The 16702-nt window shown below is 39.9% G+C and overlaps 1 protein-coding gene across 2 annotated transcripts in view; it reads left to right on the top strand.

The window, feature by feature from the left end:
• Window positions 1-15448, top strand: part of atp6v1h (ATPase H+ transporting V1 subunit H) — a 37680-nt gene extending 22232 nt beyond the window's left edge. For both annotated transcript variants that reach the window (XM_027169205.2, XM_027169204.2), the window contains 5 exons: window positions 3864-4042; window positions 5202-5327; window positions 8081-8182; window positions 9163-9276; window positions 15314-15448. In XM_027169205.2, coding sequence (XP_027025006.1) covers window positions 3864-4042; window positions 5202-5327; window positions 8081-8182; window positions 9163-9276; window positions 15314-15380 — 588 coding nt within the window. In that variant the 3' untranslated portion in view covers window positions 15381-15448. The remainder of the gene's footprint in view (window positions 1-3863; window positions 4043-5201; window positions 5328-8080; window positions 8183-9162; window positions 9277-15313) is intronic.
• Window positions 15449-16702: the final 1254 nt, after the last annotated feature.

Below are 16702 nucleotides of genomic sequence, written 5' to 3'. Positions count from 1 at the left end.
TGTAACCTCAACTAATGTTAAAAAAATCCTACTGAAATGTAGGATTGTCTTTAGATTTCAGTGTCACTTGGCACACCGCATGCTTTCCTAACTGTTAAAGGTGGTGTCTCCGTTATTTGAGAAACGTTGGGTTTAAAAAATAAAAAATTAGACAATTAGCAGAAAGGGGCGTGTCTTGTCAATATGGGCGGAGAGAGTGTTCAGTGTGTGACATTAGCAGAAAGCAGTTTTAACATTGACATGGCAAAGACAAAAACAAAGAAAGAAAGTGAAGAAAGGCTTACGATAAGGCAAGAAGCAGGACATGTGTTAATATACGATCAGCTTTCCAGTGCTGGAGAGAACCGAACATCTACCGCGTGAAACGGAGATAAACCTTTCACGGTACAACACACAGTACTACAACAACACATTTGTATTACCATAGTATTACTCATTGAGTTCATTTATCAATATAAATATACCCTCGGTCAGCTGCCCCAACAGGTTCCTTCATAATACTTGTCTGGTGTATGTGTGGGGCGGAGCTATCAAAACAGGGGTGGGACCCATTTGGGTTAAGGGCGTGTTTGTTTTGGTAATTTCATATGTCAACATTGGCTTTCAAACAACGGAGACCTGACCTTTAATCTTTTCAATTTGTGCACAATATGAGCAACTGTCTGTAGTAGGCGCTATGATTAAAATCTCCAAATTCCTTCTGTGCAGCACAAATGCTCCTCAGTACACCGTGCATCTTATTAGAGGATATATCACAGCCTGTCAAGTCGCCTTACTGCAATTCCCAATTTAGCCTTTTCGTTAGCTGCACTTCTGTGTGACAGATTAATATGCTAATATGGTTCGCTCAAAAGTAATTTACTACCTTAAATGACGGCTTTCTGCTGTCATTTGCACATGTATTAACAGCACATCCTGTATTTCTTTTGGTCTGAAGCTTTTATATATATATATATATATAAAAGCTTCAGACCAAAAGAAATATATATATATATATGCAGTACTGTGCATAAGTTTTAGGCAGGTGTGAAAAAATGCTGTAAACAAAGAATGCTTTCAGAAATGGAAGTGTTAAACATTTATTTTCATAAATGAACAAAATGCAGTGAATGAACAAAAGAGAAATCTAAATCAAATCAATATTTGCTGTGACCGCCCTTTGCCTTCAAAACAGCAGCAATGCTTCTAGGTACACTCGCACACAGTTTTTAAAGGAACTCGGCTGGTAGGTTGTTCCAAACATCTTGGGGAACTAACCACAGATCTTCTGTGGATGTCGGCTTTCCCACATCCTTCTGTCTCTTCATGTAATCCCAGACACACTCGATGATGTTGAGATCAGGGCTCTGTGGGGGGCCGTGCCATCACTTCATGCTGGTTTGAAGGCAAAAGTTAGTAACACCAAATATTGATCTGATTTAGATTTTTCTTTTGTTTGCTCACTTTGCATTTTGTAAATTGACAGAAATAAACACTCATTATTTATATTTCTGAAAGCATTCTTTGTTTAGAGCATTTTTTCACACCTGCCTAAAACATTTGCATAGTACTATGTATATATGCCACTAATATTCAGTCAATCAGCAGTTGCCCAGAGCAAGTAATTATAGTGCCTAAAAATCACCTTCCTGGATTTTGCTTTCCTCAGTCCATCTGTGCGGTGTTGCTTATTATTGGTTTCAATGTCATTTATCACAGTTTGTTTTTGAAACATAAATGCAATCGATGCTTCCCAACAGAGGAAGATAAGAACCTATTTACTTACTGGGGATAAAAAAAACTCTTCAGACCCCTTTTTTGCAATGTTCTTTTAGTTGAATAATGTCAGATGGTTTTCCAGCTTTGATGTAATATAGCAATCAACACAATTTAAGTGAAATACAACTAGAAATTTCTTTTTTTTTTTAGGTTTTTTTACTTTGCACTTATGGTTTTGGGGTATTAAGATGTGCAACTTATAACGTCTTTAATTTTGCAGTTTTATTTCTTTTTTCCTCGCACAACTGCTCTAGATGTATCAGAGTGTAGGGCTCTCTCCTGTGCACAGCCCTCTTCAAGTCATAGATTTTCAATAGGATTTCGACTTTTAGGGCTCCAGCTGGATCATTTCCAAAACATTGGTGTTCTTCTTCTGAAGCCTTTGCTATTTTGCTGGAAGGTGAAAACCATTTTCAGCAGGTTTCCTGCCAAAATAGCTATACACTCTTCTCTCTATCTTTAAATGAGCCCAGTTCCAGGTCAAGAGCAGCAGCCTCATGGCATAATTCTGCTATTTCTATGCTTCATACTGGGGCCATGTTGTTTTTTTTGGCTGAAAGGTTATTTAAAAGGTTTAAAAACGATGCCAAATCACTTTACCTTGCTCTTATACAACCATAATACATTTGCCACATGGTTCAGTAAAGTTTAGGCAGGCTCAGAGTTTTTTCCTTCTAGCCACCATACCACAGTATAAACATGTGGAATGTAACAAGAGTGTTGTCGTGTTGTAGTAACCAGAACTTGCCAGAAGTTTCTAAAGCTCCTTTAATGTCTCTGTAGGTCTCTAAACAGCCTCTTTGTACGTTTCAACAGTGGCAGCTTGGTGGTACTGGGGCTTAAACCTCAAACGTTCTGATTAGTAACAGAGCTTTTAACATCGAAAACTTCATGTATTTATTCATTGAGGCATATAGATGAAATTGATTAAGACTAACAATGTGACACGGTGGCTTAGTGGTTAGCACATTCGCCTCACACCTCCAGGGTTGGGGGTTCGATTCCCGCCTCCGCCTTGTGTGTGTGGAGTTTGCATGTTCTCGGGTCCTCGGGGGTTTCCTCCGGGTACTCCGGTTTCCTCCCCCGGTCCAAAGACATGCATGGTAGGTTTATTGGCATCTATGGAAAATTGTCCATATAGTGTGAGTGAATGAGAGAGTGTGTGTGCCTTGCAATGGGTTGGCACTCCGTCCAGGGTGTATCCTGCCTCGACGCCCGATGATGCCTGAGATAGGCACAGGCTCCCCGTGACCCGAGAAGTTCGGATAAGCGGTAGAAAATGAATGAATGAACAATGTGAAAATGTTATCAATCAATCAATCAATCAATGATCAATATTTTACTAGCTAGTGGAAGAGCATTCTGTTTGTTAAGATTAAATATTCATAATTAAGGATAAATATAAGTTCATTGTGTCTTTGCCAAAGCTAGAAGTGGTTTAAAGTGGCTTCAGACCTTACTGAATAGCTGAAAACACATTTAAAGTACTTTTTTTGGGGGGGCAGTAAATGGATTTTTATGATATTTCTGGTTTAACAATTTTGTATGATAGAATGAATGTTTAGGGGCAGGAGTGGACCTTTATCTTTGCTAGAATGCCCAATAGCTCTCACACTTCAGGTTTTATTTTAGTCTACAAGGGGAAGAGGCTTGTATAATGTGTTTTTTCCTGTGTTTTTTCCCCTGTTTTTCATTCACTAAGGTAATGATTATTTTGTGCTTTTGTGAAGGTCTACTCTCCCTTAGTATTTTCATCCTGTAGTCCATTGAAAATGATCCATTAAAATGCTTTGTGTGGTTTATAAGAAACAGTCTAAATCCATTTTATTTTATTTTTTTCTAAGCCAGAATTGGCTGGTTGGTGGCTTTGTTTCTTTAAAACTAATTACATTTGATTAACATTTATGAGCCCACTAATGAAGTGTTGTGAAAAATGATTTGAACAATTTATAGTATAGATATGCTAAACTAAATATATGCTAGCTCATATGTAGGATGTTTCAGTAGTAAATTCTATGTGGTGGTGTTTTAAAATGGGATGATATGAAAGATATGGTCTAAAATATATGAATAAGCCTAATTGTGTTGTTGCATGTCACCAATAGAACCTGCTGGAGAAGTCTGCAGAGAGAGAGACTCGTCAGGAGTACGCTTTGGCTATGATCCAGTGCAAGGTCCTGAAACAACTGGAGAATCTGGACCAGCAGAAATATGATGATGAGGACATTACTGATGACATCAAGTTCCTTCTGGAGAGTCTGGGAGAAAGTGTCCAAGACCTCAGGTACCAGCTCTTCATTTTAATTGTCAAACAGATCATTTCTTGTGGCTCCTCTGAGAGGGACAAAAAGAATACACATTCAGCCAGATTGCTTCATTTCTTATATTAAATAAAGTTTAAAGAAGTTTCTAATTCCTAGATTGAATGATGTAAAGTGAGCATGATCGCTGAAATATCAGTAGAAATATCTCACCGTTCCATTTTATTCAAGGTTTGCGAATACCTGATCAGAGCATGTTGGGTATATTAAAATATGCCTCTCTTCGTTTACACGAAGCTGATGTTTTTTCAGTGTATATTTTAATATCTGCTTTAATATCTGAGCCAAGTACGCTCATGTCTCTGGACAAAATTTTAATCAGGTAAAATTTCATAGGTCACTTTAGATGTAATTGTTTACTTCTCCACCCATCTGCTGCTATCTATAGTTTGACAGCCCCATTTTACTTGTCCATTAAGAGAACACTATAGAACAGATGTTATTTGGGTAGGAGGGCATTCTGAGGGCAGTGGGAGGCAGACAAATTGTACATAGTAACAGATGGGCTGCAGATGAGTACAGTTTTATTCTTAATTTGCTCGTTAATTTGCTCATTTCTCTCATCACTAGATTTGCGATGGCCGGTACTGGCTTCTTTTTAAGAGCTTGTAATTTTTTAAGATTGGTTTAGCACAGTTCTGGATTGAAAATAGTCTGTCAAACAGAAATATCCAGGTAGATAATTGGAAAATGTTGAGCCATAGTCTGTAATTGTGGAATAGGTTGTCCAGCGATACTGTCAATGTGCCTTATGTATGTTTTATACGCACTATCATGCCAGTGTCACTGCTGTCTTATATAATAGTGCGGAATCCCGTCTCTGGCCTCGTTCCTGTTCAATAATTGACAGGGTAGAAGGGGAGTGACATTGTGCAAAGTAGCAGATTGTTTACCCACAATGTCACCTGTGTATTAGATTTTCTGTTAATAAGCATCATTGCACAATAATGAAATCAGCTGTGTGGCTTTTATTAATGTTTTTCATCATTTCCACATGCAGTCATCGCTGTACTTGGTCAAGTGCACGATCCGATACTAAAAACAATTTCTGGAATGATGATACTATTTCTGTCTGCATATTTCATGGCATGAGTTTATCCTTCTTATTTCTATCTTCCACAGCTCCTTCGACGAGTACAGTTCCGAGCTGAAGTCTGGTCGACTTGAGTGGAGTCCGGTGCACAAGTCAGAGAAGTTTTGGAGAGAGAATGCTGTTCGTCTGAATGAGAAAAACTACGAACTACTCAAGTGGGTGGCTAATGTAGCATGACCAAATTGTATGAACTTTGCTGTTGACATCGTTTCTGTTGAATGTTTTAATTACATTTGGTGCTGTGATGAATCTAATATGCACAGAATGAAGAGGACTTGTGTGGTTTTATTGTCCTGAATATTACAATAAATAATGAGGATTAGATAAGTATGCATAATGCACAATAACAGTAAATTCTCTCGCGCACGCACGCACGCCCGCCCGCCCGCCCTCACGCACGCACGCTCGCACGCACGCACGCACGCACGCACGCGCGCGCGCGCACGCACCCGCGCACACGCACGCACGCGCGCGGGCGCGAGCGCGCCCGCGCACACGCACGCACGCACACACGCCCGCACGCCCGCACGCACGCACGCCCGCACGCACGCACGCACGCACCCACGCACGCACGCGCGCACGCACCCGCGCACACGCACGCACGCGCGCGCACGCACCCGCGCACACGCACGCACGCGCGCGGCGCGAGCGCGCCCGCGCACACGCACGCACGCACGCACGCACGCACGCACGCACGCACGCACGCACGCACGCACCCGCGCACACGCACGCACCCGCGCACACGCACGCGCGCGGGCGCGAGCGCGCCCGCGCAGACGCACGCACGCACGCACGCACGCACGCGCGCACGCACCCGCGCACACGCACGCACCCGCGCACACGCACGCACTCGCGCGCGGGCGGGAGCGCGCCCGCGCACACGCACGCACGCGCACGCACGCACGCGCGCGCGCGCACGCACCCGCGCACACGCACGCACGCGCGCGCGGGCGCGAGCGCGCCCGCGCACACGCACGCGCGCGCGCGCGCGCGCGCGCGCGCGCGCGCGCGCGCGCGCGCTCTCTCTCTCTATCTATCACTCACTCACTCACTGAACTCACTCACTCACTCACTCACTCACTCACTCACTCACACTCTCTCTCTCTCTCTCTCTCTCTCTCTCTCTCTCTCTCTCTCTACCCCCCCTCTCTCACTCACTCACTCTCTCTCTCTCTATCTCTATCTCTCTCTCACTACCTATCTGTCAATTAAACATTCTCTTCATACACACAAACATACACACTGAGCGCTTTAATATAAAAACCTGTATCCCTGCCTGCTCATTCATGCAATCAGTCAGCAATTCATCAATCATGTTGCAGCAGTGCAATGCAGTAACCACTCTTTACAACATGTTGAGCAGAAAAGCATCTCAGATCACAAAAGATGCTGACAGAAAACCACAGAGAGTTCCAGTCAGCCATGAACAGCAGGTTAATTGGGCACAGACTCACCAAATCTTTTGTCAGTCCTCAACTGACCGATTTTGGTATGCACGAGCCCACTGATTTGAGCTTTGAGGTAAATCAAACAAGAATTCTCATCAACATTCTCTCACCATTCTGTTAAACTCTGTTAAAATATTTCAGGAGATCAGCGGTTTCTGAAAGATATCAGAGCACGAAGCTCTTAATTTGTAGCTACATGATTATTATGCTTCGTGTATACACACACATTGATTTTAAGGCATTAAACCTGATGCGACAACTGATCCTTGTAGATCCTATCTACTTGTAGATGATTTTGTGTCTCCGTCGTAAATGGATGTCTTTCTCTTTCAGTTGCCTATTATATAGTCTTGCACAATTGTTCTAATTACCTGTGCTCTTTGTAATTGCAGCCCAGTTCATTCTTGGCTTGTTGTTTACGATCTCTTTTCAAATCCTCACAGAAATACAGCAGCTTTATGTGTCCTTTCCATCTTAAATCACATGCTGCTGCTGCCTTACTGCTTTGAACAAGAGCCTGTATAAAGAACATCCTTCTTGATGCATGGCTTTGTATTTTATCTTTCCATTGAACGGACACTTCTGACTACAGTTCTCTTGTCCTAAATATTATAAGACAGAGAACCTTTAGGCTCGTGACTCACCTAAACTTATATTTTTCTCGTGTTAAGCTAGATATACATCGTATAGATTTCTCAATTTTTGTTACAGAGATAAATGTCAAGACACAATATAGAACTCATTGGTCATCAGTTGCGATTACGGTCGTAGAATGCACGGACGTGAACGAACGATCGTGACATCTTCAGCCGAAAAGTCATGAAATCTTTTATTAAAATCTCCAAAAGACATGAAAGTATGGCAGTGACCAAACGTGAAATGAAATGGGGGATTAAAATGGAAAACAGGTTGTTGAATTGTGGCAGCAGAGAGTCTCTTTGATGTCACATCAGAGTTTAATCTTGACAGTGCAAAAACGTACACAGCATGAAATGAAATAGCGGATGAATTATAGATTCGTATATCCTGAAAGTCCACTTTGAAGAATTGCCATTCATGTTGTCATCTTTTACTCTGCCATCACTCCTCTTCACGTTTTCAAAGACATTTCTGTTGACATAGCTTTGCTACCATTATACAGTACCAAGACCTTGTTTTTGTCAAGATCCAACTGATTGTGTACAGAACATATGTACACACACATATATATAATTTTTTTCCCTTCAGTCCCAGGTCTGTTGTTAGAGTATCTTTCTCATAATAGCTCACATTATGTGTTTTTGCACAGTCGCTTCTAGAAATCTCTTTACAATTTTATTAGGATCCTCACATACAGCGTGACCAGGAGACACGCTCAAAAGACACGCAGGCTAAAACCGGCATCAGAGTTTATATTCCCCCAGATACCAGAGTTGATTGCAGTAACGAAACAAGTGTTTATTTGTACTACTGTGTCCCAGGATTCTGACCAGGCTGCTAGAGATGTCTGATGACCCTCAGGTTATTGCTGTGGCTGCTCACGATGTGGGGGAGTATGTAAGACATTACCCTCGTGGCAAAAGGTAAGCTGGTGTAGCACTCCTCTACAAATAGACTAGTCTAAATCTTTCTAATTTCCTTTTTTTAAGCTTTTAGTCTTCATACACACACAAACACACACATGTATGTGTACGTTCTCGGCACGACAACATTTCCATATGGGATGCTTCACGCAGGGAAGAGCCACGGTGGCAAAGCTCTTGTGTTGTTATCGGGAAATAATAAACTTCAGGGGGTTTACAACTGCATCACACCACCCTGTCACTGATTGTTTCCATTCCAACCTCCAACAGTAGGTGATTTTCCAAGAAGTAGGAAGAGACTCTCCTGGTGATTATTATCTGTGGGTGTCCACTATAAGTGTACACATTTGCACTGCTTTTAACAGTGCCCAAGTCATTCTCTTGCTCTCCATAGGTGCTCAATGTTAAGTATCACCTCGGGTACTAACCCTTTAATTCGACCGTTCCAGAGCAATTTAGTCTCGCAGGTCTGCACTGCCGGAGATCAGGAATAATCCAGGATAATTACTGCCATTTAATTTTTTTCCTTACTAGTTCTTACGATCCTTTGTGTCTTTTCTGTCACATTTGAAAAAGGGCATTTGTTTATTCATGCATTTTTTTCTTTAGTAGTTTTCTATTCTGTATAATTTTAACGATTAATTGAAAAAAAAAAAAAGTGTGCCATCACCCTGTAATTAAAAATGACTTCATGAGCCTTTTATATGACTTTTATAAGCTTTATGAGCCAGGTATTTTAAATGCTCCCAAATTGATTCGCTGGAAATTATTAGTGTGACTTGGAATTAGACATGATTAGACTCAGTGTTATTGTAATACAGCTCCTTTATGCTCAGCTGAATGACTCCTGAAATGAGCAGTTTTCAGATGTTTTAGTGAAGTGAAGTAAACAGCAATAGCATTTTAACAGCAGCAGTGTCTAGACTTACTAATGTTTAGATGAGAAGATTAAATCAACCTTTTTGTCCTTTTCCTGTCAGGGTGATTGAACAGCTGGGTGGGAAGCAGCTGGTGATGAACCACATGCATCATGAGGACCAACTGGTGCGCTACAACGCCCTACTAGCTGTTCAGAAGCTGATGGTGCATAACTGGTAAGTTAAGCTTTGCTCGACAGTCCGAGTCATTTAAAATGTCAGACCCACTATTTTAAAATGTCAGGTACAGTGTTTCAGTAATGGTGCAGCAGGAACCCAAGGCAAGTTAAAGTTCCTGCTATTGGTGTAAGAGACTGAAATAAAGCGATCAGCGGATGCAAATGCAAAAGGACAATAATCGATATCTAACCGCTGTCAGACGTTGAGGGTTAATTTTCCGTAACAGCAGCTCAGACAGTATGGCTGGCAGTAATTTAAATGACAGGTTCATAATAACGTGCTAATTTTAATCCAATTTCGTTTCTATAGTAACAGCTAATTCATAGGGACTTGCTCAGAAGATGCACAGCGCAAATCATGGCTAAGAATAAACACGTTATTTTACAAGAAAGCAACACTAATCAATAGTCATCGATGCAGCAAAGCCTAGAGAACTTTATTTTAGATTTATGTAAGGGGTTTCGGGTGTCAACGCTTTATGATAAGCGGTACGTTTCCCACCACAGGAGAGTCTTAAAGACAGAAGATACTTTATGACACTTTTTGGCACTTTATGGTTTCATTGTAACATGACAAGGTTTCAGCAACATGAAATGTAACTATAAACTGATTAAAAACAGTATAAGTCATGATGTAATAAAAAAAAATTGTATATAATTGTTGGCTAATTGCTGTGGTGTAAGAGGAATAAAACACTGTATTAAAGGACTGTAGGATTATTAGAAAAGAAATGGTATGGGAAACCACTCTGTTTTTGATTAATGACCTACAGTATAATCATACATGCTGTCATGTTTTATATCTCACATACCCATTGGCTAGTATTTTATATTCTGAAGGATACTTTACAACATGAAACATTTTAAAATGGTTCCATCTATAAGAGAAAATTTTAAGGAAAACCAATGGTTTATCACGTAGTACTCGAAGAAGATGCGTTTCTCGGAAAGAGCCGATGTATTGAAATCATTAACAGTTTTTGTAGATGCTGTGGCTGTTATTGACTCAAAGCATTTGAATCGAAGAAGAAGGAGAAAAACACAAATATTTGCTCTCTCGCTTATCCATGTCTAATCCCAAAGAGCTTACTTTAACCATAAATGAAGCCATTATGTGTTTGAATGAGTGACTCGGAGACGTGAAGTTTTGGAGTCTTTCTCAAAAAGATCAGATCAGAGTGATTATTGAAGCAATCCTTTTGGATGCCTGTTAGCAATGTATTACGTATATTTCAGTCATCTCGTTGTCCACTTTTCTCTTATTTCGCATGTGTGTTAGAAGAATTGATTTTGGTCAAGGATAATATCAGTACTTGAATTAATTTTTTTTTTAAATCATTTACTTGTGTAGCACCTTTAACAATGGACAATGTCTCAAAGCAGGTTGACAGAACATAAGAAACATAATACAAAAGTTTAGTATAATACAAAGATTCACGATCAATAGCAGAATTATTTATATGTTTGTATTACCTGAGTTGACTGAAGCAACTGCAGCAAGGAAAAAGAGGAAGAAACCTTAAGAGGAACCAGACTCTAAAGGTAACCCATCCTCATTTGGGTGACATTGGAGGGTGTGATTAGAAATATACTATCTGACAGTTGTGTATCGATGAGGAGGTTGTTGTCCTCAAAAACCACATGGAGTTGACATCTAGTCTTAACTGTGCTAAATCCTTATGAAGCAGAATCCAACTAGAGCTGGAACATCTCTAGATGCGTCAGGATCCTCACAGGGTTTGGCTTCTTCTCACTGAAGGTCCATAATCTTTATGACACAGAACACAACTAGAGCTGATACGATCTCTGGATGCCTCTGGATGGGTAGAAAAAGAGAAGCAAGTGGAGAGGAATTAGCGTAGCTGCTGTTCATAATATTAACCAGCACTACATAATAATGTGCAATTGATCAGATGTGCTGGAGCACAGGATTATGGGAAGTATTATGAATATGCCTGGCTAAAGAAATAATGTCTTTAATCTGCATTTAAACTGGGAAAGTGTGTCTGAGCCCGAACACTATCAGGAAGGCTGTTTTAAAGTTTAGGAGCTAAATATGAAAACGCTCCATTGCCTTTAGTAGACTTTAATATTCTGGGAACTACCAGAAGTCCTGAGTTTTGTGATCTCAGAGAGAGTGAAGGATCGTAGCGTGTTAGAAGACTAGTTACTGTAGATAGAGTCCATCTAGAGTCTTGTACATACAGTAAGTAGCAGCAGTTTGTAATTAATTCTAAACTTAACAGGTAGCCAGTGAAGATATATATATATATATATATATATATATAATAGGGTTGTAACTTACTAATTAGGGCTTTGCATGCTGTTCTTAACCACAGTTTATCATCGTGCTAAACCCTGCTTTTAACCCTGTACCAAGGAACCGTTCACACCTGAGGCAATGGATCTCCTGCACTTTTGTAGTATTAATCCTGCATTGCAGTGCCAAGCTTGTACAGTGTCAGAGGAAACAGTTTTATTGCTATGCGTATTGCCAGAAAAGTCTTTTTAGGACACACCGCACGTCAGTCAGAAGTAATCGAGTATTTAAGGAACTTGCTGAAAAAGCGGAATTTGGATATTAATGATTGTCTGGGATTTTCTACACAGGAAATTTAAAAATGCCAAAAAAGATTACAAAATCGTGAAAGATAACACTTTCTCAACTGAACAAACCACAGACAACGATGTGATTGCGTGAGACAATTTATTTTAAGCGATCGTGTTGAAGTCTCTAAACATGGATGCTGTAAATAAGAAGGTTAAGACAGGGTGTAGGAATGTACAGTGTGAAACAACAGATTATGAAGAGCCAGATTAGCTGTTAACCCCTAGGTAAGTATGAACAGTGTTAACACAGGTGTCTGTTTACACACAGATTGAGGACCCAGTGGTCGCACTAGGTCAGGTGTGAAAGCGTACTGTTTGCTGGATAAATAGTGTCTCACATTTGCCACATTAAAGCAAATAATAAGAACAAATTCATTTCATTCCTTTGTTTTGTTCAAGTACCAACATTTTGTTCATCGCTCTGTTCTTTATAGCTCTATCATTTGTATCGTTATATGGTGCTAATCTGTGGGTACGATCGCTTTGTGCAAGATTATGAAAAATCTATATACAGTAGTCAATGCTAATAATAAGTAATTTAAATAAAAGGGTTTTTTTGGGGGTACTTAAATAGCCTATTTATAACATTACCTCAATGTTTTTACCTCTATTTACTAGCAAGTCTGAACAAACTAGAGAGATCAAGGGAATAGAAAGAGATTTTAAGGCACTCATCTATGAGCATGAACCTGGTCATTATAGAAAAGAAATCCTTATTGTTCACTCTCTGTAATGTTATCGGAGTCTCAGCAGATGGATAGCAGTGCTGTAAATGTGACAGATGGATAGCAGTGCTATAAATGCCTACCAATTAGAAGCTTAAAAGCTTTTTAAAAAGTTTTTTTTTCATATCCAGTGGCTTTGAAAAGTCTTCAGATTCTTTAACTTTTTGCACACTTCATTGTGTGCATTGTGTTTTATTTCAAACGGATTGAATTTGATCATTAATTTGCTCCCAATTACCTGTACAGAGTAACTGAAAACACTAGAAATCTCACATTTAGACTAGCATTCAGAGCTGATCTTGATGTATTTAGAAGGATGTTAGAGAAGCACCTTTAACCTCAATTACAGCGATGACTCTTCTTAAGTTTCTGCAAGTTTTGCTCACCTGGATTTTGGCCCGGATCCTCGTATTCTTCCTTGCAGAATTTCTCGCATTCAGTCAGATTGGATAAGAGAGTCTCTGAACTGCATCTACAGGTCTCTACAGAGATGGTCTATGAGGCTCAAGGAAAACATTCAGAGACTTGTGGCAAAGCTATTCCAGTGTTGTCACTGCTGTATTCCGTGGGTCTAAGATAACCTTTTCGGCATGCTGTAAAAGATTTTCCAAAATCCAAGAACCTATTTGAAGTTGGCTGCACTTATGGTTCTTAATGTTTTCCAATGGATTTATACCCATGTCACGCTCTATGGCTTAACACTATTTGAACACGGTGGTCGACAGAGAACTGTGGGACCTTGTGCACATTTGTGTGTGTTCTAAATCATGTGCAGTCATCAAGTAATCAAAGCAAACACAAATGAACCAAAGCTCAGTTTGGAGTGCAAAGCCCATGTTCTGAGAGATTTTAATAAACATTGCTAAATGAGACAAACAATTCTTACACATTTTTCTTTTGCTATATACAATTATGTATAATTGTTTGTAGGTCAATAGCCAAAAAAGTAAATGATTCATTTGAAAATGAAACCGTAAAATGAAATGTGCGAAAAAGTGAAGGGGGCTGAATACTTGGCAACCTGTTTACTGTTCACATAGACATTGAGCTCCGTATGTAAGAAAGGTTCCGCAGCAATGCGTACAAAACTGATGTGTAAAAATATGTCACCCAGAAGGGTGTCTTCAGAACACAGCCCTGTAGCGCATGTTCAGTGTTAGGGTTTTTATTTCACCCACAGGAGAGACAAAGTGTAACTGGCGTAATAGTTGCTATGGGTTTGTTCTTTTAGCAGACATTAGTACTGAAATGCACTGTTTATATATAGCACAGACAGTCTTCACTGGACACTCTGTCTTTTATCAGTAGGGCTGACACACATGCTTCATGACGTCTTGTTCAATAAGCCCCAGTGTAGAACTGTGGGCACTAAATTGTGCATTAAAGGAATGAACAGGAAGGAAAGCGACATGATGTTCACATAACTTTCGTAACCATCGCTGAGCTCTTCTAGTACTACAGAGTAACAGATAAACACAGATTTTGCACTCCACCTAGAACAGGTCATGAAGCTCTGTGACACTTGCTGTGTGTGCGTGGTGTTTAAGCTTGTGCTGCTATTGAGGTGTCTTGCTCTCTCGGGGATTACTAGGGGTGCACAGAAACATGCTGTTATCGCTTTTATTTCCTTTTCTTTTTACCCCAGCAGCGGTTTGATGGGTTGTCTCTTCGGGGGAACCTGTATTTTGGTTTAAAGATGATGTGATTTAATGTTAGAGCGATGCCTTTGCTGACCATTCCAGAGTTGTGATGATTCCGAATCGTTCCATAAACGTTACTCAAGTTCATCATTTGCTTAAATCATCTGGAGCGTCTGCCATACTAGTCCCTGTGGTTGAGCTGTTGCTATGGACACACTAATACAAGCCTATTGTTTGAATTATAGCTGGAACTTCCGTCCGATCTGCTGCTCTAGAAAATTAATCAACAGCTTGAGAATAAAGCAAAGCTGATGCATATTATATATATATATATATATATATATATATATATATATATATATATATATATATATATATATATATATATAATAAAATAAAGAATCTAGTCCCTGTGCTCTATTGTAATCGCAGCCATTTATAGACTAGGACATGTTTCATTCATTCTTTTTTTTTTTTTTTTTATTAAAGGATTCATAATAACTTCTCTCGGATAAGAAAATGAATAGAGAGCAGATACATGTCAATGCAAGGGTCTGTCCTTGTTATCGAGTCATTTGCTTAGCAACAGACAAAGCAAGCCAGAAGGAAAGGATATTTTCTAGTTCAAGATGGCGAGCTTTTAGGGCTTTTTAAAGCTTTTAAACAGTAAGCAGTTTCGCATAGTAAGAAATCCAAACGGTATTGTGTCCTGCTTATGAAAGATTTGAATAGCCTGGATCCTCTTCTGTAACAAAATGGATCCACGTGAATAAAAGATCATTCAGAAATGTGAGTTATATACAGTAGAGTTGCAGTGTGCCACGTGTTCAGCTACATGTAGGTCACAATGAACTTGCTTCGGAAGTGAAAGTGTAATTAATATCTCTTTGTTAGTCTACAAACGACTTCTTTTTTCCCCTCTCGACTTCTTGAAGCAAGTGGCTTAAAAGCTTGCTGCGGTGCCGACTACATACCTGCAGCTGATTTCAAGAAATCCATAAAACTGGAAGCAACAGGGAATGGTGTGAAAGGCTTCTAACGATTGTGTCTTGTTTTGCAGGGAGTATCTGGGCAAACAGCTGCAGTCCACAGAGCAGTCCACACCGGCTGTAGCCACCCGCAGCTGAACTCTCTCCATGCTCGTGTTCGCATCACTGGATGTTGTGTGAATCTCTGTTTTTGCTGCATTGTGGGGGAAAAAAAATATATAGATATAAAAAAAAAAAAAAACTCTTGATCCTGTGTCGATGTACTGTGTTCGTGTTCATAAGAGCACACCGACTGCTCCAAGATTACTGAGCTAACAAAGCATGATTAATGAATATACGCTTTACGTTATAGTACGTGTATAGTCTTCTTTTAGTTGTCCATCTGCAGCCACTGCTCACAGAGGCTTTACTCTCATTTGGTAGAATTTTCCTGCTTGTAATAAAACGATGAAGTTAGTTTCCAAAGTGAGTGATATTTCGTGTTATTTATGTCTTATGTGTAATACAAGAACGCATTCCAATAAAGATTAAAAATGAATAAACCAATCTTACAAGGTCTGTTATACATTACTTTAATGTTGTGTGAATCGCAGGTCACTTCATCTGCGTCTGTATTTATTCAGTCCTCAAATATTTCTATCTGCCGCTGCATTCATTATTTAATCCAGACGTGAGCGTGGTCTATACACGCGGAATAGTCGTGTTCGGTTTTCTTTTCTTTAGTACGTACTCCTGAAACATTGCAAAACACTGAAAAAATGTGATTTTTCACACACAGATGAGAAAAATGAAGAAAAATAAATGTCTCCCTTGTCTAGTTCCTAGATGTCTTTGGGCTAGTTCTTAGTGAAATTTACTGAAACCTTCTAGTCCTCAGTTGTCTCTGAAAGTAAACGTGTGTGCTCTCAGAGGGCTTGATTTGTCATGTAGGATCCTGGTCCCAAAACACACACCTTGTCTGAATGTGAAGCTTTTCTAGCAGGCTTTTATTCAAACAAACAACATGCACTTCCTGTTCATTTCAGCATTCGTATTCATTTAGAACACATTATCTATTCAATTTTAATAATGCATTCCACTCCTAGTAAACTGGCATTAGACAGAACATCTGCCACTGAACAGAACGAGTCTGAAAGCTTCTTCTCTGTGCATTTACGCTCCATCGTTCTGTGTGTATGTTTTGATCATCAGACCTTATTCACTTTTATCTACGAGACTCGCTGATGGACAGAAGGTCTCCACCGGTTTCATGGTAACGTTAATATTCCTGCAAGTCGATTAATGTGACCGTTTAGAATTGCCAGTGCGTGAATCATTTTTCTCAGAGGAATAAAACATAACTGTAGTTTCACGTACAACCCACAAATAGGCTTCCTGCACATATTTGTCAATTGAGAAGAGCTGAAGAGAAACGAGCTGACTGCACACTGCAGGTAGAAAAGATTTTAATGAATGTTTCG

The sequence above is a fragment of the Tachysurus fulvidraco genome, chromosome 1, assembly GCF_022655615.1.
Source record: "Tachysurus fulvidraco isolate hzauxx_2018 chromosome 1, HZAU_PFXX_2.0, whole genome shotgun sequence".
Taxonomy (NCBI): Eukaryota; Metazoa; Chordata; class Actinopteri; order Siluriformes; family Bagridae; genus Tachysurus; species Tachysurus fulvidraco.
Note: the sequence above shows the minus strand (reverse complement) of the source record. Positions and strands in the feature narration are given on the sequence as shown.